At 41.3% G+C, this 21,623-nt stretch overlaps 3 protein-coding genes across 3 annotated transcripts; 2 read left to right on the forward strand and 1 right to left on the reverse strand.

Moving 5' to 3' along the window:
* Positions 1–342: 342 nt before the first annotated feature.
* LOC122990301 (non-histone chromosomal protein HMG-14A-like) lies at positions 343–3,703 on the reverse strand. The gene is made up of 6 exons (XM_044363615.1): positions 3,573–3,703; positions 2,584–2,616; positions 2,365–2,394; positions 1,599–1,646; positions 1,386–1,505; positions 343–1,255 (listed from the first exon to the last, which is right to left on the reverse strand). The coding sequence occupies exons 1-6, from the start codon at positions 3,585–3,587 to the stop codon at positions 1,208–1,210; spliced, it is 294 nt and encodes a 97-aa protein (XP_044219550.1). The 5' UTR covers positions 3,588–3,703; the 3' UTR covers positions 343–1,207.
* A 110-nt stretch (positions 3,704–3,813) lies between these two features.
* On the forward strand, positions 3,814–16,860 carry sh3bgrl (SH3 domain binding glutamate-rich protein like). The gene is made up of 4 exons (XM_044363614.1): positions 3,814–4,942; positions 12,229–12,414; positions 15,458–15,538; positions 15,917–16,860. The coding sequence occupies exons 1-4, from the start codon at positions 4,898–4,900 to the stop codon at positions 15,950–15,952; spliced, it is 348 nt and encodes a 115-aa protein (XP_044219549.1). The 5' UTR covers positions 3,814–4,897; the 3' UTR covers positions 15,953–16,860.
* Positions 16,861–17,519: 659 nt separating this feature from the next.
* On the forward strand, positions 17,520–19,440 carry si:dkey-237j10.2 (uncharacterized protein LOC568721 homolog). Its single transcript, XM_044363828.1, has 2 exons — positions 17,520–18,151; positions 18,368–19,440. Exons 1-2 carry the CDS (start codon positions 17,995–17,997, stop codon positions 19,048–19,050), a joined length of 840 nt encoding a protein of 279 aa, XP_044219763.1. The 5' UTR covers positions 17,520–17,994; the 3' UTR covers positions 19,051–19,440.
* The last annotated feature ends 2,183 nt before the right edge of the window (positions 19,441–21,623 follow it).

The following is a 21,623-nucleotide window of genomic DNA, read 5'->3' on the forward strand; positions in this document are numbered from 1 at the left end:
TGCAGCCATGTACCTTAAAGGTCTGATCATACATCTCCTTGTACAGATAAACACTGAAATGCTCTTACATGTGGTTAATAATGGAAACCACATAGGAACTAGGTTAAGCACAGGTTTATAGGCTACAGTGTAGCTTTAAATTTTCATTTTATGATACGTTGATGCCTTTGCTTACAAAGTGACTGTTGGAATTTATAGCTAAGAAGTTTTAGCTAACACTGAAGTTGACTTTGGAAGTAGATGCATGCTTATAAAGTTCATAAAATTCACAATTACTGTGTCAATTTGGCAGATTCAACTTCTATCACTCTATCTCTTAAAGAAACAAACTCGAGACACAGATTCGAGGAAAATTCCCAGGACTTCTTTTTATTAAGAGAATTTCAGAACATAAGAGAGGGACCAGACACCTGCATTTGTCAGAGAAGGTTTCCAAATTCAATCGTTTTAAAAAAATCAGAGTGTTTAGAAAAGCTGACATGACAGCGTGGATGGAGCAGGAGCTGTTTTTTTTTTCTTTTTTTTTCTTTACACGCAGGGTCGTCTAGGAGACGGGTCGGAGGCATCGCTGTTCCCGGAATGTTTCACATGTTCGTCTTCCTCTTTCTTATGGACAACACGCTTCACACGCATATTTTTTAAAACACGATTTCAATGAAAAAAAAAAAAAAAAAAAAGACCGTGAGACAGAAGCAAAGGGAACTCACTGCACATTTAGAGGTCTAAAAGAATCACCCACATTAACATGGCTGAACCGTTAATAAAACATGGATAAAAGGCTGAACTGTAGGAGAGGAAGGTCTAATCTGTGGAGGAGGAAGAAGAGGGGAGGAGGGGGAAGATCGGGGAGGAGAAAAAACACAGGAATACACAACTCACAACATAGCCAATCCGGCAGGGACACACTTTCTACACCAAACAAGCCTTTAACAATCATGAAATGCCATTTAAAAAAGATTTTAGTGTGTTCATCTTGCTTGCAGACACTTGATATGACCACTGCAAATCTGCAAGGCGCTCCATAATCAGCTTTGCTTTTTGTGCTAAAAATCTGTACGGATACTTATAAAATCATTGATAAAAATATTCCTCTGTTAACAATACGCCTTGGAGGGAAACCATGTGAGAGACTTGGGGGGGCTGGCTGGCTGGCTGGGGGGTTTGGGGGGGAGGGATTGTAGAGGAGGAGGAAGCTTGGGCAGTGGTGCTACTCGGACTTGGCCTCCTCCTTGGCCTCCTCGGGGGCTGCCTCCACCTGTAGGACAAAGCACACAAGCCAAAGTCAAAACTTTGAACTATCTTTAAGATGATGCTGTATGTTTAAAGACTACAATAACCAACTTTTTCTGTGATTGAGAACTTTTTCCCCCCAGAAGTCTGCTCACCTCGTTGGTCTTGGCCTCTCCGTTCTCAGAGTGGTTTTCCTCGTTCGCCTCTGCCTCGGCGTTCTCCTTTGCCTTCTTGGTCTTCTTGTCCTCCTTCTTATCGTTCACAGCCTTTTCTTTCTGTAAAAGAAGCAACAGGACGAGCTGTTAGAGGTATGAATATTCAAACGCTACCTGTGTCTTCTCCTGCTTTGCAATGCGAGCGTTTCCTACCTTTGCTGCCTTCTTGACCTTTGGTTCCGGCTTGGGTGGGGCCGGTTTCTGAGAACAGAGAGGGAAAGAGATTAAGAAACAGCTCTACTTAAAGACAACAATACTTTCTTTGCTAATGTACAAAATATTCTTGTTTTCTGAGGACAATGGGAGGGCTCTGGCTGAAGTAACACACTTCTTTAAGTGAGTGACAAAGAATAAAACCCTAATCTGTGCTTTCTTGAAGGAAACCTCTAAGAAAGATGCTTTATATCATTATTATGGCTCTCCTTAAAGGTTTATTGAAGATTTTAGACCATATTTAAATATTAAAAGTAATCAATCTGAGAACCCCCTTCATGCCATTAAAGGTAGTTAGTCAGTACTGCAAGTAGTTACATGTGCAATGTTTTTAACGTCCAGCCCTGTAGTTTTTGCTTACCAAAACGTTTCTAAATCAAGTTTTACTTGTGTAATAAGCAATTATAACAACTCTCATGTATTTGTGTCAACTTTACTGCAACCTAGTGCACTACATAAATGTTTTTGACCTATTTTCAAGCTTAATAATGTAAAAATAACATGTTTTGCAGTTTGGTGTTGCTAGAAATCTGCTTTGAGTATTTAATAATAAGAAGATAAAGTTTTTATATGTGCTTTTGATTCTCTGTATGGCTTTATATAGTTAGTTATGTGTGTGTGACTACTTATAAGCATTTTACTACTTTTTACATGTTCATTAACTGCATCTGATAATGTAAATGAGTTTGTATGTGTGTCTTCTTACCGCTGATAACCGAGCTGATCTCCTCTGGGGCTGAAACAGAACAAAGACTGTTATCACAGGGGATTTATACTGATTGGGACTGTATTCAGGAAACACACATTTGAATTGAATATAAAAAGTACTTTCTTCATGATGAAGCCCTCACATAACCCCAGACAGTGATTCAATTTTAATTCTAATCACATGTTTATGTTGTTACTTAACGTGCCCAACTCTTACCTCCTCCTTTTCTCCTCCTTCTGTTCCCTGTGACTGAAAAACACAAATATAACAGGTTAAGATGGAAAAAAGAAAAAAATAGCATTATTAAGAGTTTAACCAGTGTTTATATGAACAAGAAACAGTTGGTAAATGCTTCAGGCACTTATTACGCTTAATCACAAACCTGTTGAAAAAACTTTTTGGTTTCATGTGAAAACACTATTTTATTTCAAATACAGATGGTTTTAATGGATTGCAGCCCAGAAATAAAGGGCTAATGCGTGATTTCAGAAATGGGCTGCGAGAGCTCAGCCATGTGGGCCTCTGGGGACATATTTTGAGAGCCCAGGCCCTGCTTTTCCCTTTCACTCCCCCATCTCTTTCTCTCATTCAATGCATGAAGCTCAGATTTGAAAGCTGGCGCGGGAGTCTTTGAGAAGGGGGAGGGACCTGCGTGGGCTCGCGGGCGCCACCGGGCGGCAGAGCCACGCCATCGCAGCCATTTGGGACTATGAACAAAGAGAGAAAATATATTATTTTACCGAAACGCGACGGCAAATGTTTGTTTTTGCGGTCAAAAGGCAAAGGAAAGGCACTGATGTATTTTCTGGTGGCACTTTGAGGCGGTTTGGTGGCCGAATGGCGATAAGTGAAGCGTTTGTTCTCGGTAGGTCGGCGACGAAGGTGGACAAGAGCTGCAAAGCATGGCTGCTGCTTGTGCTTTAACTGCATGGAGACCGAAAGAGACTTCTGACTCTCCAAAGGACAGCGGCTCTGACATGAAAACGCGTTTTAAAGGCCGAGTCCGAGCAGGAAAATATTCATTCTAACACACAAAAAATGTACATTATATCTAGAAAATAGGCAAAAATTACCAGCGATATATAACAGCTATACGCTGCGTTATAATTGAGTAATGTCTCAGAGGGATGTCTTCTCAATCGTTTGCATTGCATTAATAGCTGATTTCCCCCTCAAACTATTTTTATTATTTTGAGAATACGTACCTTTCTCTTGGGCATGTTGATCTCTTGGAGGTTTTCTTACAAATACAACTAAAAACTGTTTTTCTCAGTGGGTTCAGTGCATGTGAAGACGAGTGTCTCCCTTATGCTCGGCAGTGTAGTAAACACACTGAACAGAGAGGCGAGTGGTTGAATGGGGGGAGGGGTGCGGCTAAACGCATGATTGATAGGCTCTCGGCCAATCAGGTGACGCCATTCGGGGCTGCAGAACACTTGGAATTTAGGAGCCGGTGATGTTCTGGGGTCTGCGCGAATGGCTTCTTGCAGGGAGAGATGGGAGGAAGCCTGCAAGAAGGAAAGGATTGCATTCGAGGACATATTGCCTGCACACGAGTGTGTTCAGAGACTGTGTGTGTGTGTATGTATGTGTGTGTGTGTGTGAGAGAGAGAGTGAGAGGCCGCGCGGCTAACCTGTAAGCCCCGTTATACAGGCCCCGGCGGCAGGCAACATGCCACTGTGTAAAGCCATGCATCCTTGTCTAAAAGAGCAAGCGCTCACATCTGCAGCGCCCGGCAGGGAGACATTTTCACCATAAATTCACTTCGTGCTTGAGTCCAATATGGCGCCCACTCCTCTCCCGACACATTTTTTTTGTTTGTCAGTCGGCTTTCCTAAATTCGTTTCAGTAAAAAAGCCGTTTGCGTCGTCTGCCCCAGACGCCTGCAGGGGGCCCACAAAGCCCGTCTAATAATGAATGTGGCTGCTCAAGACGGCGCTTCCAGTGGCTGTGCTGTTACACAAAAGCGCACACGAAGTGTTCAAAAAAAAAAAAAAAAATCACAGCAGAATTTGTATTTTATTCGCCGCCACAACACAAGCATACCTACGTTTTTACTTGATCACCTGCAGCGGTGCATGTTTGCAAAGTAAACAGAACAATAGGTCTGTGCCCGCAGACAATAGGGTCGATGCTGAAATACTCAGACAATATAACCCTGTTGTCTTGCCATTATGATAGGTCTATTGCTTGTGTGCGTGTACGTGTCTCCGAGTGTGTGCACCACTCACACACACACACACACGGAGAGAGAGAGAGAGAGAGAGAGAGAGAGAGAGAGAGAGGCTCTAAGGGGCGGGGAGGCAGAGTAGAGGCGGAGGAGGAATGCAAAGCTCCATCCAGTGCTGAGAACAGGAGCATTTGCGCAGATTGTCTGCGCTGCCTACAACCAGACACACAGCGTTTCAGCCTGGGAACTTTGTTGTTGTTTGTTTCTGTGCCACTGCCGAGCAATCCGCCTGCAAAGTGTCCGCAAGGAGCAGAGCAAATCAACCGCTGCATACCGGACTCCATCGTCAGGGATTTAACATGGTGATCAAAGTGTACATAGCATCGTCCTCCGGATCCACTTCGGTAAGGGATTAAAGAATGGCATGGCTTTTATGTATGAGGTTTTATAACTGTGTTACCATAGCACATCTGCAGCATCCAGTGCTTGTTTGGCAACAGAAAGGCGACTGAACTTTTATTGAACTCACTAACTGATGTCCATGGGGTTGTCATCCTCTCAGTCTGGAGTGGTCTGACTCATCACTAAACATGCTGCTCTGCCCTCCTCGAGACTTTGGAGACAGATGGAGTCTCTCAATGTCTCTCCCACCCTCTCTGCCTCTTTGCCTTTAACTTTGTCACAGAAGAAGAGACAGGGAGGAAATGAGAGGCTGGTTAATGAGCAGCCACACTTCTCTCTCAGCTGTGGTTTGTCACATTGTTTCTTGAAGTGACGTTTTTTTTTAAACCAGGCTGAAAAACAAGACAGGCATGCAATAGAATAATCAATAAATACTTCAAATTCCCTGCTTTGTCACCTGATGCCAGGGCAGGGAGTTTGTATGTTTGATAAGGGGAGCAGCTGCTCTGCAAAGTAGTTTTTGGTGTTTCCCCCACTGTCCTGCAGCCTCCTTCAGCTTCAGGCTCGCCAGTTTCTTCCAGAGTGGAGAGGAATGATGGTGATGCAATTCTCCGGGGCCCCCTTTTTAGACATGCAGCTGCAGCCCAGGATCACTTAGGCTATGCTCAGTTAAAAATTTGCTGGAGGTCTGGATCAGTAAGAACTTGTGCTGTTTATACTGTAGAAGTGCACTAAACATTGAATTCTGGCTACAACTTGTTATTCTTGTAATCAAATATATTCAAATTACAGCTGCTGCAAAATTCCTAACACAAACTGTGATGTAAAGTAGCACTAGCATCTACACAGTGTCAAATTTGAAAGATTTCTGATGGAAATGCAACAGAAATAGAGGCCACCACTGCACTGAAACATCCATATTTACTTGTTATCGCTGCACAAAGGTGCCTTAGATTAAAATTCACTTGTCATTTCATGTCATGTGAGGTTTAGATCACCTTAAGGATGATTTAACCTCATCTGGCAGCTTGTTTTCACAACTCACACACAGAGGAAGTGATCGAGCACAGAGGCTCTTTTCAGTCGGACAGCTCTGGGTAACTTTATTGCCCTTACAGTAAATGGCATTTGCAACGGCTCAGCAGCAGCAGCAGCCTTACAGGACGAGACCTTCCCTGTAATGTCAGAGTGATCGGACTTTAGAGCCAATGATGCCATCACCGTGCTGGAGCCTGTCTGGGAAAATGCATTACCTCTCATTGATTTGTCTCTAGTGTAGTCTGTTAGATCTACACAGACCAAATGGATGAGCTTATGTGCTTTTATATGTTGCACGGACACACTTATACTCACATTATCGTCTCCATCCTGCATCCGTTTTTAGAGATGGCAGATCAGCAGCAATGTCAATATCTTGATCTGCTCTAGTGTGGTAAAGTCTTTGGATTCATTTAGATACTACATTACAAAGTACATAGGACTTACTCCATGAATTATATTTATTTATACATTTGTTTTGTGAAAGGTCTCTCAATGCTTTCTTTAATGGAGTGCATCTGTAGTCAGACGAGTGAGAAGCTGCTTTATGATTAATTGTGGTTGAAACGCTCTGCTCTCACCAGGCTTGCAGTTCGATTGCATCAGTGGCTACAAAACAATATGATTTCATTCCACTATCCAGCAGCATCTGCTGCTACATTAATCACTCCGGTCTAGTTGACTATGTGAACAGAGTAACAGTCAGTATTTCAAAAGCAACATTTTAAGCTTTTGCTCCACTGAGAAAATGATTGCAGGTCAGTGGGAGAGTTGGTGTAAAGTCAGCCGGAGGGATGTATCAGATTCAGCACTTCAGTCAGCATTATTCAGACAGCTGTACTTTCTAAAGATATAAAGTTCTTCTATATGTGTCTCTTATGTATAATGTGTCAGAGCACATTTATAGCCTTTAGTGATTTTATGCAGAATCAGAAATGGTTTTATGTAGCACCAAGGACGGTGACATCTTGAGAACAAAGTTTATTAATGTTTAATCTGATAAAAGGCAGCCACAGCTGATTCAATAAAGATGTATACTAATGCATAAAGGTCAGTTAGAGAGATGCACTGTTTAGTAATGAAACATAGTGAGCAACTGAGTTGTCTTTTTCTCCATGCCTTCAAGTGTTGAACATGATAGCATAAATAAAGCTGCAAGGATTATTTGATTAATTTATCAGTTTATTATGCAACTATTTTGATAATCAATTAATCATTTTAGTCATTTTTCAAAAAATTTCTGTTTCCAGCTTCTCTAATTTGAAGATTTGCTGCTTTTATGTGTCATATATGACAGTAAACTGAATATCTTTGGAGTTTTGGACTGTTGGTCGGACAAAACAGGACATTTTAATACATTTCCATGAGCTGAGGGAAATTATAATGCACATTTTCACTATTTTCTGAAAACTGAAAAAATAATCGTTAGGTGAAGCCCTACAATACTGGAACAGTTGTTGCAATCCAGAAGTAAAGTGCTGCTATAAATACTAACTATAGTCTCATGATATAATGCTGCTTAGCACAGCAACACAAAGTGCAGTGTCATAAATCATTATGGAAGTGAATCATCACTATTTTGATACTACAAAGAACATCATAAACTTCACAAAATGAATTATCTCAACCATCAGCTATGGCTCCTTTTGAAGTGTCCCTGAGCAAAGCATTGATTGCCAGCTTAGCTCTCCCCTGACCCCTGACCTGTGCTAGTCCCTTGTGGAGGTTGGTATCCCTGCAAACTGACGTCATCATATTTCCACCTCTGTAATGAGAAGCAGAGTGAAGAAGTGGTGTTGTGACTCACTGCGAAGTCTGTGGAGAGACTTCTAGAGTCACTGGCGTTGCCTTTGTTAAGATTAAGTCGTACTGCTATGCGTATGCATGTCCTTATATAAACTTTAGCTGTAGCCTAAAGAAAGCCATTCAGAAACTTTAAAAGAAAAACACACTTGTATGATATTTGTACATATAGTATAGATACATTCAGAAGGTATACAGGTATGCAGAATAGTGCCACATATTCTTGTTTCACCTGGTTTTTAGGTTACATTCAGGCCAGAGAATCATTTGAATAGCAAACAGGGATTTTCTTTTAAGTACACACATGTAAATACAGTACATACGCTCATGTAAATACAGTACATACACACCTGTGGCAGTGTATACAGACTGTGGACGTCAGTGGAAATAGCCAAAAACAATGGCCAGAACCACAGCACACATTTACTGCCTCATTTCCCTTTACGCCCTGTAGTAACACTATTGTGCAAGTTCCTTATTGACACAATAAACGCACTAAGAGTAAGGTATAACTTCTTTTGGTGTGATTGTGTGCAGATTTATGTGTGTATGTCCAAGTCTTATGATTTCTATGTGTCAGATATACAGCTCTTTTCCCACTCTGAGTTTAGCATCAGGTTCTATAGGTCAGGCTTGAGTTTGTATAATAGGTCAGGTTTGGCCTTTTGCTGTTGTTTCACCTTTTTGGCAGCAGGGAGGGAGCCCAGCCAGAGCAGCAGTGTAAGGCTCTTTTGTAACGATGTTGTAATGCTGACTGAGCTCAGGATTGGGCGGAGGCTACTGTTGCTGCTAAAATTCCAGTAAGTCTGTTTGCAGGACAAATCAGACTTCATCTAATCAAGACAAAACCTTTATCCCTTGCAAGCATACATGGCTGGAGTCTGATTAATGTTTCCTCTAGTCTACAGAGGGGATTTTCCTGTTTTCAAAAAAGTAGAAAGAAGGGCATTCCGTTTTGTGTATAAAAAAAATAGTGAAACACTTTCAGTTAAGATGTTTTCATTTTTATCCATGTGTGAATTGAATGTGAACTGACCCCCAGCCTCAGTCGACATCACCGATTGAATCAACTGTGCAGCATATTGATCCAAGCTTGTGTTGTGGATACAGTCCATCCAATCAATGCCTGGCATTGTCTGGCGGCTGCTAATGCCTGACCTTTTTAAGGGATTGATCAGGTCTGGATCTGATCTCACTGCAGTGCCACTACAACACTCAAATGATGAGGATGATGATGATGATGTGGAAGCCAAAGAGCATTTGGTGCAGATTCCTTCTCCACAGGTCCAACAATGATCAGTGCAACAATAGATATGTTCCTCTTCAACCTGAGAGGCATAGGATCTATTTCATCATTACTTCTTATGAACAAATATGTTAGCACCGTGAACTGTTGGTCAAAATGTGATTTTAAAATGTCAGTTACTGTATGAATTAGAAACTTTGTAGTGTGCAGATAAGTGCTCATATTGTTGCATCAGTAACTAAATGCAGCTGTGATCATTCCAGACTTACTAACTTTTATGAATCATCCAGTGATTGCTGCAGTTCTTCCATGGATGTATATATGGACTGTTTGGGAACGTGATAACATATAAATAGAGCGCGAGGTCAGTACCAGTAATCAAATAATCATGGTATCAGTTTGTAGTAAATACCAGATCTGTTCAAAATAGTGTTTGTAATTGATTATCAATGTCTGTTTCAGTCAGTTTGTTAAAGCACCAAAATTAGGACCAAACATTTGAAATTAGTTCAATAAACTTCTATATAAGGGACAATTTACCTGGAAACATTTTCATGGTCCTAATTCATTACACAAGAATCAAAAGCCACACTAGCAGTATTTAGCACAGCGGTGCCCTGAGCTAAGTGCTAATGTCAGCATGCTTTCATGCTCACAGTGACAATGTTAACATGCTGATGTTTATTAGATATAATGTGTACATCTTACTTAATCGTGTTAGCATGCTAACCATAGCTAATTAGCAAGCACTAAACACAAAGTATTGCTGTGGCTGATAGGAATGCCATTAGTTTTAGAGGTGTTTGGTCATAAACCAAATCGACCTGATGATGGCACTTGAAGAAATGTCAGGGGATCACCAAAGTTGTGAGCATTCATCATCAGGGAAACATAAATATCTGCACAAAAATGGTGCCAATCCATCTAATAAATGCTGCGATATTTCACAGCATGAGTGAAAACTTTGACCTGCTGGCAGACTAGAGGAAACGTATATCAGTATCACATAAATCAGCAGGCTTCATCCTCTATGAATGTCTGTACAAAATTTCATGGCAGTCCATCCAGTAGTCCTTGACATAAATCACCAAGTGGCAGACCAACACTGCCATCCATAGAGCCATGCTGCTAGCATGGCTAAAACACTTACATTACCTAGACAAACTACTTCGGTATTGTGAGAGAAAGCATGGACTATTGAAAACAAAACTGAAGGCCTACAGGTCCTGCCTGTAGACTGATTGCAGACCCAGGTCTGGTTCAGCTCTCTCTTGCCTCTCTAGCAAGGTCTGAGGAGGCATTTTCTAGCATTCCAGGGAGATAGATAAGGAGTGAAAAATACGAGGCAACAGGAGAAGAATAGTTGTTTATTACCACACCCAAAGCTAGGGACAGTCTGTTTCCTTCCATATTAAAATCACCAGGAGCTCCACTCAAGACACCATGAGCAATGAAAAGAGCTAAATGGGCAGAGCTGGGAGCTCTCACTGTGCAATTAGAGTTAGGACCACAGATGGCATGTGGCCAGTTTCCCCTACAAATTAATTTTGCTTGGCAACAGTACAATGCAGGCTTGTTGAGGGAATAGCCAGAGTGCAACCAAAGAAAGGAGAAAAGTATGTTTAACTTGTCATTCTAACAATTTAAGCTAAAGTTAATCCTTGTCGTTTTTGATAAAGAAAAGTCCTATCTACAAATCAAATATAAGTCAAATAAGAGAACAGCCTTGGAGTGGGGGGATGAGTGAGAGTGAAGAGGAGGCTGTGCAGATTCTTCCCTCAGAGAGGATTGTCTGTGTTTAGAGAGACAGAGCGAGTTAAAGTGAGTTTGAGCTCATTGCGTTCCGCTCGGTTGCTCTGTCCCGCGCTGGTTTCCAGAGCAGGTGGAGAGAGCTGGTTCTAGGACTTTGTCCTCCAGAGTGCAACTGCCATTAAATGATTCAAACGGCTAATCTGTCAGCATTGTCAGCTCTCTCATTTGCATGCCTCAGTGTTGTTCCAGCAGATGGCTGTTAAATAATCCACCTGTCTCATCTGCATGCCATAAAGCTGGGAGGAGCCCTCACGTGGAGGTCTCTGCACTGATAGGAAGACAGTATATTGATTAGCATCCGTGGAACCTTGTTGTGTTTTTTTTTTGTCATGAAGTTGGCTTAGTTTGGCTTTAGGTGTGTGTATGTGTGTGCAGCTGAGGCTGGATGTGTGTGTCTCCTTGCAGCAGGCCTTATTTGGCTCGTGTTTGACCAGTTACCTCCTCTCGAGTCCCAGAGGAGCTCTTGTTTCCGTCTGGCCTTGTAGGGCCATCCTCCCTCTTACACACACCCACCGAGTCTCCATTGGACCACAATTTCATACACTAAATCCCACACACACATCCATATAGAAAGAGGCACAAGCAGGAACAACACAGAGAGTCAAACACATACTTTTTATCCCTTGTGTAGCTTCTTTAATCTTGCTGTATGTGACTGTATTTGGGAAATACTTGGTGACATAACAACTTAGGGCCACACCTGAATTGCACTTTGAAATGGGTGGGATCCCTTAATGTGTGTCATCCAAAATAGATTTTTATTTCCTTTTGAGTTGTAGAGCTGCTTATTTGTGTTATCAGAAACTTATTGTTTTGCGTTGTTGAGGATGTAATATTTTAAAGGTGGCACAAATTAGACAAGTGAGAGAAGAGAAGCAAAAATAATCACATCTGGATGAAAATCCTAGATAGTGAGAAAGACAGCAACTCTCGTGTGTGGACTGCCAACACAGTCTTTCCTTGTGAGAAAAACGCTCACTCTATTGTAAGAAAAAAAAAAGACATAGACCATTGCATGCTTTTGAATACACTAAGTGAAATTTCCTGTTTGAATGAAAGTGTGCGATGGACAATTTTCCAATCTTGGCATTTTCCATACAGATAAAACATTATCTGTCCCTGACCTGAGTTCACGCTCTTCAATACTCTTCTGTCACCTCATTCACTTCATTCAATTGCCAGCAAATGAGTGGTAACTTAGTAACAGAGCAGCCAACCATTTCTGTCATGTAATTTCTCACAGCAGAGAGGAAATGTTCTTATTTTTGCCGCAGACTGATGACAGCATGGTGAACCTCAGCCCTTCTGTTTCCTCATACGGTTGAAGTTAACACATGTCTAACTGACAACTTCCGCCCTGTCTCCCTGTCTCATCTCCCCCACACGCAGATTAAAAAGCAGCAGCAGGATGTCATGGGCTTCCTAGCAGCCAATAAGATCGAGTTTGAGGAGTGTGACATTGCGGCCAATGAGGCCAACCGGAAGTGGATGAGAGAGAACGTTCCGGAGGAGTCCAGGCCGGCCACGGGAAACCCTCTCCCCCCACAGATATTCAACGAAAGCAAATATTGTGGGGTGAGACACAAACACACACACATACACACAGATGGTCTGCATTAATAGAATGTGACTGTCATGTAATTACTGCTCTGATAGCTCAGCCACTGGGCTGTAGCAGTACAAAGAAGGTACAATGCTGATTCTGATGTTTTTAGGCTACATATATAAGCTGCACTAATACATTTTTTTTATATTGTAATGTAAAAAGTGCAGTTAATGGTGACAAATCCACCGATGATTATCACCTGACTTTGCAACTCCCCATCAGCACTTTTCAGTTCATTGTTTTGGTTTTACGGCCAACAACTTTACTGTTTTTGTTTTGGTCTCGCCGTGTTCAGCAACCTTGTTTCCACCTGTAGCAGGCAGCTGTTTTTAAATGAAAAAATTCAAAAAATCCTGCTGTACGGTACCTGTCCAGCACCAAACAGCACACAGACAAAGTTAGAAGCTAGCTTATAAGCACAGCAGAGCATTTCACAGTTAAAGAGCCAGATATTTTTACCCAAGGAGTTGGAGACTCAAACAGAGCTTTTAGGAGAGCAAATATTGGACTTATATTCATCCAGTGGCCAGAAACACAACTCCAAAGGAAAGTTAATGTTAATGTTAATGTTGTGGTGGATGTGTAAATCATTAGCTGCTAACATGTTAGGATATGTCAATGTTAGCTTGTTCTGTTTGCCCCCAAGTCGCAAAGAAGTCAGTTATGGTTGCTTTGACTTTGACTCTTGCAGCAAAAATATCACATTAAAATAAAACATAATAAAATGTATCTAAATTTTAACCATAACTATCTTGGCTGTGTTGAGAAGGTTTCAAAATTTAAAGGAATAGTTTGACATTTTGGGAAATATGTTTCGCTTTCTTGCTGAGAGTTGAATTAAAAGAAAATAAGGGTTAATTAGTAAGTTTTAGAGGTGCTGGTAGGTGTATTTTTATACACTATTTAAGCTTTGGACAGAGCCAGGCTACCTGTTACCCTGTTTCCAGTCTTTATGCTAAACTAAGCTAACTGTCTCCTAGCTGCAGCTTGATGATTGATGGACAGCAGTGAGAACGGTATTGATCTTGTCATTTAACCTATGCATTTAACTCTCGGCAGAAAGCAAATAAAAGCATTTCCGAAAATATTATATTATTCCTTAAAACAATCATGTGTGGAAATCAGATTGAGTTCATAAAATGAGAAAAAAATAAAATCATCAGAAATTCATAGCCTTCATTTTTGGTTGCTACTGAAAAACACTTTGGGGGATTGGGTTGGGATGGGGGAATTTAAACAAATGACCTCAGTATTTCTAATACCCTGACTAAGGTCCTGCTCAGATACTCTACTGTGCCCTGACTCTCTGTCCAGTTTTAGCAGATGCTAGGTAACTGCCTTGACAAAGACACAGGGCCTTAAAGGGATCGTTTGAATTTTTTGAAGTGGGGTTGTATGAGGTAGTTATCTATAGTCAGTGTATTACTTATACTTGTATTACTTGTATTAGCCACTTAATTAAAGGCCCACCTTAAAAAAAAATCAATATCAGTTTAAGTGTATGCTATATATAGAATATTTTCACCTCTTTACCTTGCCATCAGAAAGCCCTTTCCTTTGGCACTAACCTACACATGCTGCTCACTGTGTTACACCACAACAGCACTGTTTGACCCAAACAGCTGATTTGCGGTGCAATACAGTACGCGGCATGTGTAGGAATATGGAAGTTCAACAGTTGAGAAAATGTAGTGCCAAAGGGAAGGGCTGTCTGACAGCGAGATAAAGTGGTGAAAATATTCTAAATATAACGTACACTTAAATTGATATTGATTTTTTTAGGTGGACCTTTTTTTAGGTGGCTAAAATATATTTTGCTGCTGGCCCCGTCCACATTAGTACATTGCTTAGCTTCTGTGCCAAAATGCCTGCCTGCTTCTCCAAACTGGGAGCGTGCCGACCCAAATCTACTGCAGATAATACACTAACTATTATGGGTGCAACGGATCACAAAACTCATGTTTCGGATCATACCTGCCTCCTTTAAACATAGTGAATGAAACAACAGCCTGTGTCCACATCATCAAAACCTAATAACTTACAAACATGAACACACGTCTTGTCCTGCAGTTTAGCTTATTGAACGAGCCACCAAACAAACATTCACCGTGGAAAAGTGCACCGCTAACATCGGTTAGATAGCCGATCAGCTGCTCAGCTGCAGCACATTAAACAGTGTGTAAACATACCTGAATATCTCACTACTAGGTACTGGTTTGGACGCTGCTCTTCAAAATCCCTGTTAGCGACACGCTGTCTGTCCATGACTTGTACTTACAGCAGATTGTTTACTTTGTCTACAATGAGACATTAAATTTTGCAATTAATCCGCGGTTCACATGTGTGCCAAACCGTGGGGGGGCAATCCGTATGGATCACAGATCAACTAGGTTTCATTACATCACTACTGACTATGGATAACTACCTCATACAACCCCACTTCAAAAACCCCAGCTATCCCTTTAAGCCCAAGTGCACCGAGGCACCATGCTGTGGAGCTAATGGATGGCTGGAAGTAAAGTTGCACATGCAGGATGGGCTGTATTGAATGTCACAGACAAAGAGAACAGCATTTCCCAGGATACTTGCAGCTGTAAGGCTCTTTTGAAGAATATGTTTGTGTGTTTGTGTGTACCGGTATGTGTGTGTGGGAGAGACGAAGGAAAATACATGCAGGAATGAGAGGGAGTGAGGGATCAAGAGTGAGGGACACTGCAGACCCATTACACAGTAAATGGGTGAATGTGTAAGCTTGTTTACTCTGAGTTGCATTCTCACAGACAATACCCTCCTATCAGATTGACTACTGAGGCCTCTCCCTGGACAAATAACACAACCTCCACAATGACTTTTTTTCACAAAGACTTCTCCTTGTGGCATTTGCTGCTCAGATTGTCGCCCTCAGGCACTGATCCAAAGTCTTTTTCCTATTATCATTCCTCAGGTTGGAGTTCAGACTTAGGTGAACTGATCCTCCGATCGATCTGACACCTCTTACTCTGTCTTTCTCAGAACTATGAGGCCTTCTTCGATGCCAGAGAGGACAACGCTGTGTATGCATTTCTAGGTCTGACTGCTCCCCCAGGCTCCAAGGTAAAAGCTTATGAACCCAACACAAACACATAGCTGTCCTCTCTCCAACTTTCCTGCAGCGTAACCATATTTCTTGTAACACCAGCTTATGTGCTTTTAATATATATTTATCCTCAGAAAACAGACATATTACATAATACATCTGTTCATGATATCCTTTCACCCAAGCAGGCCTCTTCTCCTCTTCCTCTCACTCCTTCACACTGGCGCCTCCTCTCTGCTGCAACAGGAAGTGCAGGGAGGTGTGCCGGTTACCATAGAAACAGAGGGGGTTTCCTCTCTGCTGTGGCAGGGGATATATAAACCAATATCCTCCATTTTAATATAACACACTCTCTCCCTCCTTCCCCCCCCCCCTTTGCCTGTGTTTCTCCCCAGGAGGCCGAGGCTCTAGCAAAGAAAGCACAGCAGTAGCTTTACACCCGGTTTCTACCTGAGACCTCAGGCTTAGACCCAGACCTGGACCTGGACCCAGACTGACCTGAAGCAACATTTCACTCAGCTTGTAAATCTGTGGGATTTTTTTTTTTCTTTTTTAAAATTTAGTATGTTTTTTTTTTTTTTATTATTAATCTATGTTCAGTTGTGCCTTGTCAGCTGTAGTGAAAGGAGGTACAAAAGCAGAGCATTATGGGTATCTTAAAAACAGCTCTGCTTCCTCTCATTAACCTCAGCCTGCTAAGCCTATTGGCCTAATGACATGTCAATCAACCATTAGCATGAACATGAACAGAATGACAAGACGTTCTGTGTAGCTTCGACACATCATCAGACTCAACAAAATGTGCGCACTTTGAAAATTGTAACACAGACTCATCATTTGGCCCACATTGCTCCATCTATGTAAACATGACATCATTAAGAAGTTGCTGCCATTTATTTAACTCATCGGGTTTAACCAATACATTGTAAGATAAGTCTTGTGTAATCCTGGAAACATTGAGGCAAATATTGTGCTCCTGTCAGTCATGTCATCGCCCAAACTGCAGCACTTTCTGTAGGAGTTACATATTACAATCCAATTCTTTATGTTTTTATTTACTTTATATTGTCTTAATGCTGTTTTAATAGCAAACTTTTTTCTACGAGATGATATATGTTTAAAAATGACAAAATTTACAAGTCTGCAAACATAGAGTGATGTGAAAGAGTTTTTTTTTCTATTTGCTGTTTTTTTTGTTTAGTTTGTTTAGGGGAGTTGGAGAGCTTTTCCGTTTTGCTATAAGCATCCTGTTTCACACTGTGTCGGTAATCCCTGTCTTATATAAGTTGATATCTTCCCTAAAATAAAATAAAAGTAAGACTGCAAATAAAACTGCAAACCTGACTCAGTGCTCCTTAAATTGGTGGTTGATGTGAAAAGTCTGAAGAAGGATATGGTAAAATAAATCAGAAATCCACTCTGCTTCCTTATAACGAACAATAAAAGATTCAATTTGCAGAATATAACTGTCGTTTCATTGAACATAGCTAATAGTAACTGACGTATTATTGCATGTGTGATTCAATTACCACTGAAATATAAACATTTTAAAGAGGAAGTAGGAGTGCCTGTGAAAAGTACTTTTCACACATATTCTCCAGAATGTTCTTCAGCTACTTAAGGTATTCAAGTACAGTACTTTAAATACAATTTTGATAAACCTTTCTTGAGTATTTCCATTTTATGTTACTGTTCCATTACATGGAGGGAAATATTGCACTTTTTACTAAGATAAGCTCATGAAATTCAATGCATTTTTTAATATTAATGTATTTTTTAATATATTTAATATTATTTTTGGCTTGTGACCTTTTATAAAAAGCAGCTTCTGGTTTGTGATTTTTCTCAAGTTGTTGTCAGCAGTCATCAGCAGTTCCACCAGACATTTTCCCTCTAAACTTTTCAGGTGACTCCATTTGAAGAACAGCTTGAGACCCAAAATGATCTTGTACTCTTGTAACCCTTTGGAGGGAGCCCGACCCCTAAGTTGGGAAACATATACATACTTATGTATAAACACATATAACAGTATATAAAAACAGCTACAGCTCCACAACCTAAAACAGTAAAATGCTACATACACATGAGTTGATACTTAAGTCCTACATTTTTCTAACAATACTTCTGTACTTTGACTTAAGAAGGATTTTAAATGCAGGACTTTTACGTGTAGTTGAGTATTTTTAGATTGTTGCTTTGGCACTTAAGTAAAGTATTTGAGTACTTCTGCCTCTCAGCCTCTCTCAGCTTCTCTTTTCTCCCTCAACTGTGATTTTCAGTTATAGATTAATAAAGGAAGTGCGTGGTGAGGGTGGAGGGGCCAGTTGTCAGTTGCAGAAGTGAAACAAGCCAGCAGATCTCCACAGTTGCACACGCAGTCACACTGTGTTCTACTAGTGCTCAAGAAGACTAACAATAAGAAGCAAAGTGGGCTAAAAGTACACAGAAAAGAAGACAAGAGTCATCCTGTGCCATGTTGGCTGAAGGTTTTCTCAGAGTGCTGCGTTACAGGGAGGAAAGAAAATTTGCGTCTAAGCAGCACAAAACACAGGCACACGCTAACCGTACGGATCCGTTGAACTGTGATCTCTCAAACTCTACAGACCGACAGACAGATTCAGCAGAAGCAGGTAAACGGTCTCATTATAACTGCTTTGTACTGATGTAGTACACCTATTAACTGAGGTGTGAAGTCTTTTAGGACTTACTTAAACTCAACATGGCTAGTTCCTCTAACTAAAATGATTTTCTTCTCTGTCATATAATCTTACACTGAGCAGCCATATAGCACGAATGTCAAACTGAACTAAAAACATCTCAATAACCAGTTTATGATCTGTACTCAGGTCCAAACCAGGAACAACTAGACTCCAACCATGCCAGTGGGCTGAGAGTGCTGCCTCAAGGTCCTATGGGTCTCTTAATCCCTGGCTGTTCACCCATCCTCGCCCTGGACCATGACCTAACAGTCTGCTTAGACAGTTGTAGCCTCTTGGAGCAGTATCCAGACCTACAGGTGGCTGACTCAGGCCTCATCCCACACAACCCACTGAGAGCCACCATCACTCAGCGCGAGTTGTACACTCAATCTCCATCAGCCTCTGAGGTTTGCACAGCCCAGCAGGATCTGCAAAATGAGCCTCTCTCATCGATACCAGACCAGGGTTATCTGGTTATGGGGGCCAGTGTGAACATCAGCCTGGATCTGCCCGGCTCAGGGTTGGAGCCTATGTCTAATTCGGTGCTGAACGGGCTGCTGGACAAACAGCTGGAGGAGGTGTACCTGCAGCACCTGACTGACAACTTGGCTCGGTGCAACTCCCACCTGGGGAACAGCCTCCTGCATGGCCTGGTGCCGCCCCCGCAGCCCAGCAGCCAGGCAGAGGGGCCAGAATCACTGGAGGCCAGTCTGGTGGAAAGCGGCAGGAAGATCAGCTACCTGAGCACCCACAACTTAGCTCCCTGCTCATCCACCTTCAGCTCCCCTGTGCTGCGGATTTCAGAGGCTGACAGTACCCATCTCCAGTGAAGCATGAGGGCAAACACCCAGAAAGAGTATTAAATATGGAAACTGAGAAGTGTAAACAACTGTATTTGCTGTTATTTTTGTTTACCTGTAAATACACAATGTCTTTGTTTACTTGCTGGATGAAATGATGCCTCAACTTTACCTGCTCTCATATGACACCTGCTGTTAGATTTAAGTACTACATCACCCTGAATTTACCAGTTATTCATTAGAATTCATGTTACTGACATCATAAGTGGGTGTGTGAAAGGTATTTAACATATTCATGCAAACTGTGATCTAGTGTGAGTTTATCCTGTACAGTGAAGAAGCCTTATAAATAGAAATGTAACCTAGTGTTGATTAATCCTTCTGGTCTAAATGAAGTAAAATAAAATAATTATTAAATCATTGCTGTTTTAGATTCTAATCAATGAATAAGAAGTTATTTTCAACCCTCCTGTTTATCCTATGGGTAACAAATGACCCATTCATGTGATTAAACACATGCAACCAGCCTAAAAGTTGATCACTTTTCCTGAATTATATTTTTACAAAATTGGTACACCATCAGGGTACAAAGATTGTCTTCAGGTTCTTCTATAAGAAGTATAAATAAATGATTTTAGCAACTATAAATCATTGTAAACAAGCACACACACACACTCTCTTGTGCATGTGCAGTATCGCCCTCACCAGACACCTGACAGAGTTCCACACCCTATTTGAAATGAAGTAAAATAATTTCTTTTGGGGAAAAAATTGTTTGCTTTAAAGGCAATGTACGTCTATACCAGTATGTCTGTGTGAAAAGTAATCAGCAATAAGGATGGATTACCAACTGAGCATGTAGGGATAGTGAGCAACTGCCACAGGGCTGCAGACCACCAGGGGCCCCGAAAGCACCAGGTCTGCTCAAAGTCCAGATGCTTTTTGGTCACTTGAAAATTAGTTTGAGAAGCAGCACCAGTAAAGTACAATATCTAGATCCTACACTATACTTTTGTGGCCCTGTCTTGTAGAGGGGCCCCGTCAAAATCTGGTTTTGACAGGGTAGTATTACCCAGCACAGGAGCACTGGATATATCAGCATATCAGTACAAATATAATCATGCTGTTGACTTGGAGGCAGAGTTATGCCCTGTGGCCCCCATACAGGTTAATCCTGCCATGTTGTTCACGAGCCAACTGGGGCTGCAGACAGGGGAGGCAGAAGAGACGCCAAAATCTTTCCCCCAAAGAAGGACTGAAATACATCTGCAAAGGCTAGACTTGAAGACTTGTGTACTGGTGCATATACTCAGTAGGGAAATACACAGACATGGCTAAGAGTACAAGAAAGTTACTACCACTACTACTATTAATAATAATAATAATAATAATGATCAATTACTGCAAAAAACCCCAAACAGTTATTGTGTGTTTTGCAGTAAAAATGATTGATGTACACTGAATTATTTATTCAGAACAAGGATGATGGAGTCTGTTTTAAAGGGTAAGGCTGGCAATTTTCCATATTTTTCTTATTGTTAACAAATCTCATGTGCAGAGTCAAACCAACAATGAATCAATCCTACTTACAAGTATTGTGTGTATCCAAAGCCTGATACATCGTATTCCTCTGTGCCGTAGACCTCCGTTGTTGTCCAAAAGTATTAAAAACACCTCAGTGAGCCACATCGTTACACTGGGTGACATGTTCCTTGTCCCTGAAGAGAGTGGTTTCGTTGATTTGTTTAGAAACGGCTCCAAAGACTAATAACAGCAATCACATTTTAACTCTCCAGAAAGTATTTCCATGGCAGGAAGAGGCCACTGCGCATGCATGAGGATGCGGGTCTGTTCACACCGCTCTGACTGCTAGCTTGTTGTGCTATATATCACAAAGTCTTCACTTTGTTTTAAACTTCTTTGAGAAATTTAAAATGTCTGGATCAGAGTCTGATCAATACAATGTGCATGAAAAATGGCGATAGTTTACTGTAAAGAGAGCTGTGTCCTTGCACATGCGCTGTGGCCTCTGTTTCCTGACGTGGAAATACTTTCCAGAGAGTGAAAACTTGATGCTGTTATTAGTCTTTGGAGCCTTTACTAAATAAACCAAAGTAACCACATTCTTCAGGGACAAGGAACATGTCACCCAATGCAGCGGTGTGGTTCACTGATGCGTTTTTAATAGGTTTTGGACAACAATGGAGGTCTATGGTGCAGAGTAATATGATATATCAGGCTTTGGATACACACATAATACTTGTAAGTAGGATCAGTTCATTGTTGGTTTGGCTCTGCACATGAGATTTGTTGACAATAAGAAAAATATAGTAAATCACAAGGCTTATCCTTTAAAGGCACCTTCAGGTCCCAGTGAGGTCCAGCTGGACTGACCAATAGCCTGAAGAGTTACGATGCATCTACCAGCTTAAGGTTGATTTGTAACCGGTGAAGCACAGATCCTCACAGCTGGTGTCTTAAAGCACCACAGAGGAGGTAATGGTAATCCACTAACATGAACTAAGACATTCAGCCTTTAGGAAATCTGAGCTGATTCACTGGTCTCTGCAAAAAGATGAAAAATAGATTCTTTGAGGCTTTCC

Source organism: Thunnus albacares, chromosome 10 (genome assembly GCF_914725855.1).
Source record: "Thunnus albacares chromosome 10, fThuAlb1.1, whole genome shotgun sequence".
NCBI classification, from domain to species: Eukaryota; Metazoa; Chordata; class Actinopteri; order Scombriformes; family Scombridae; genus Thunnus; species Thunnus albacares.

Bases quoted from the DNA above. Each gene is read 5' to 3' on its own strand.
- LOC122990301 (XM_044363615.1), bottom strand. The intron at 1,647-2,364 runs GTAAGAAGACAC...CTCTGTTCTCAG, and splicing joins GATCAGCTCGGTTATCAGCG to AAACCGGCCCCACCCAAGCC. The intron at 1,506-1,598 runs GTAGGAAACGCT...CTTCTTTTACAG, and splicing joins AGGTCAAGAAGGCAGCAAAG to AAAGAAAAGGCTGTGAACGA.
- sh3bgrl (XM_044363614.1), top strand. From the start codon at position 4,898: ATGGTGATCAAAGTGTACATAGCATCGTCCTCCGGATCCACTTCG. The intron at 4,943-12,228 runs GTAAGGGATTAA...CCCCACACGCAG, and splicing joins CGTCCTCCGGATCCACTTCG to ATTAAAAAGCAGCAGCAGGA. The intron at 12,415-15,457 runs GTGAGACACAAA...TGTCTTTCTCAG, and splicing joins ACGAAAGCAAATATTGTGGG to AACTATGAGGCCTTCTTCGA.
- si:dkey-237j10.2 (XM_044363828.1), top strand. From the start codon at position 17,995: ATGTTGGCTGAAGGTTTTCTCAGAGTGCTGCGTTACAGGGAGGAAAGA. The intron at 18,152-18,367 runs GTAAACGGTCTC...ATCTGTACTCAG, and splicing joins GACAGATTCAGCAGAAGCAG to GTCCAAACCAGGAACAACTA.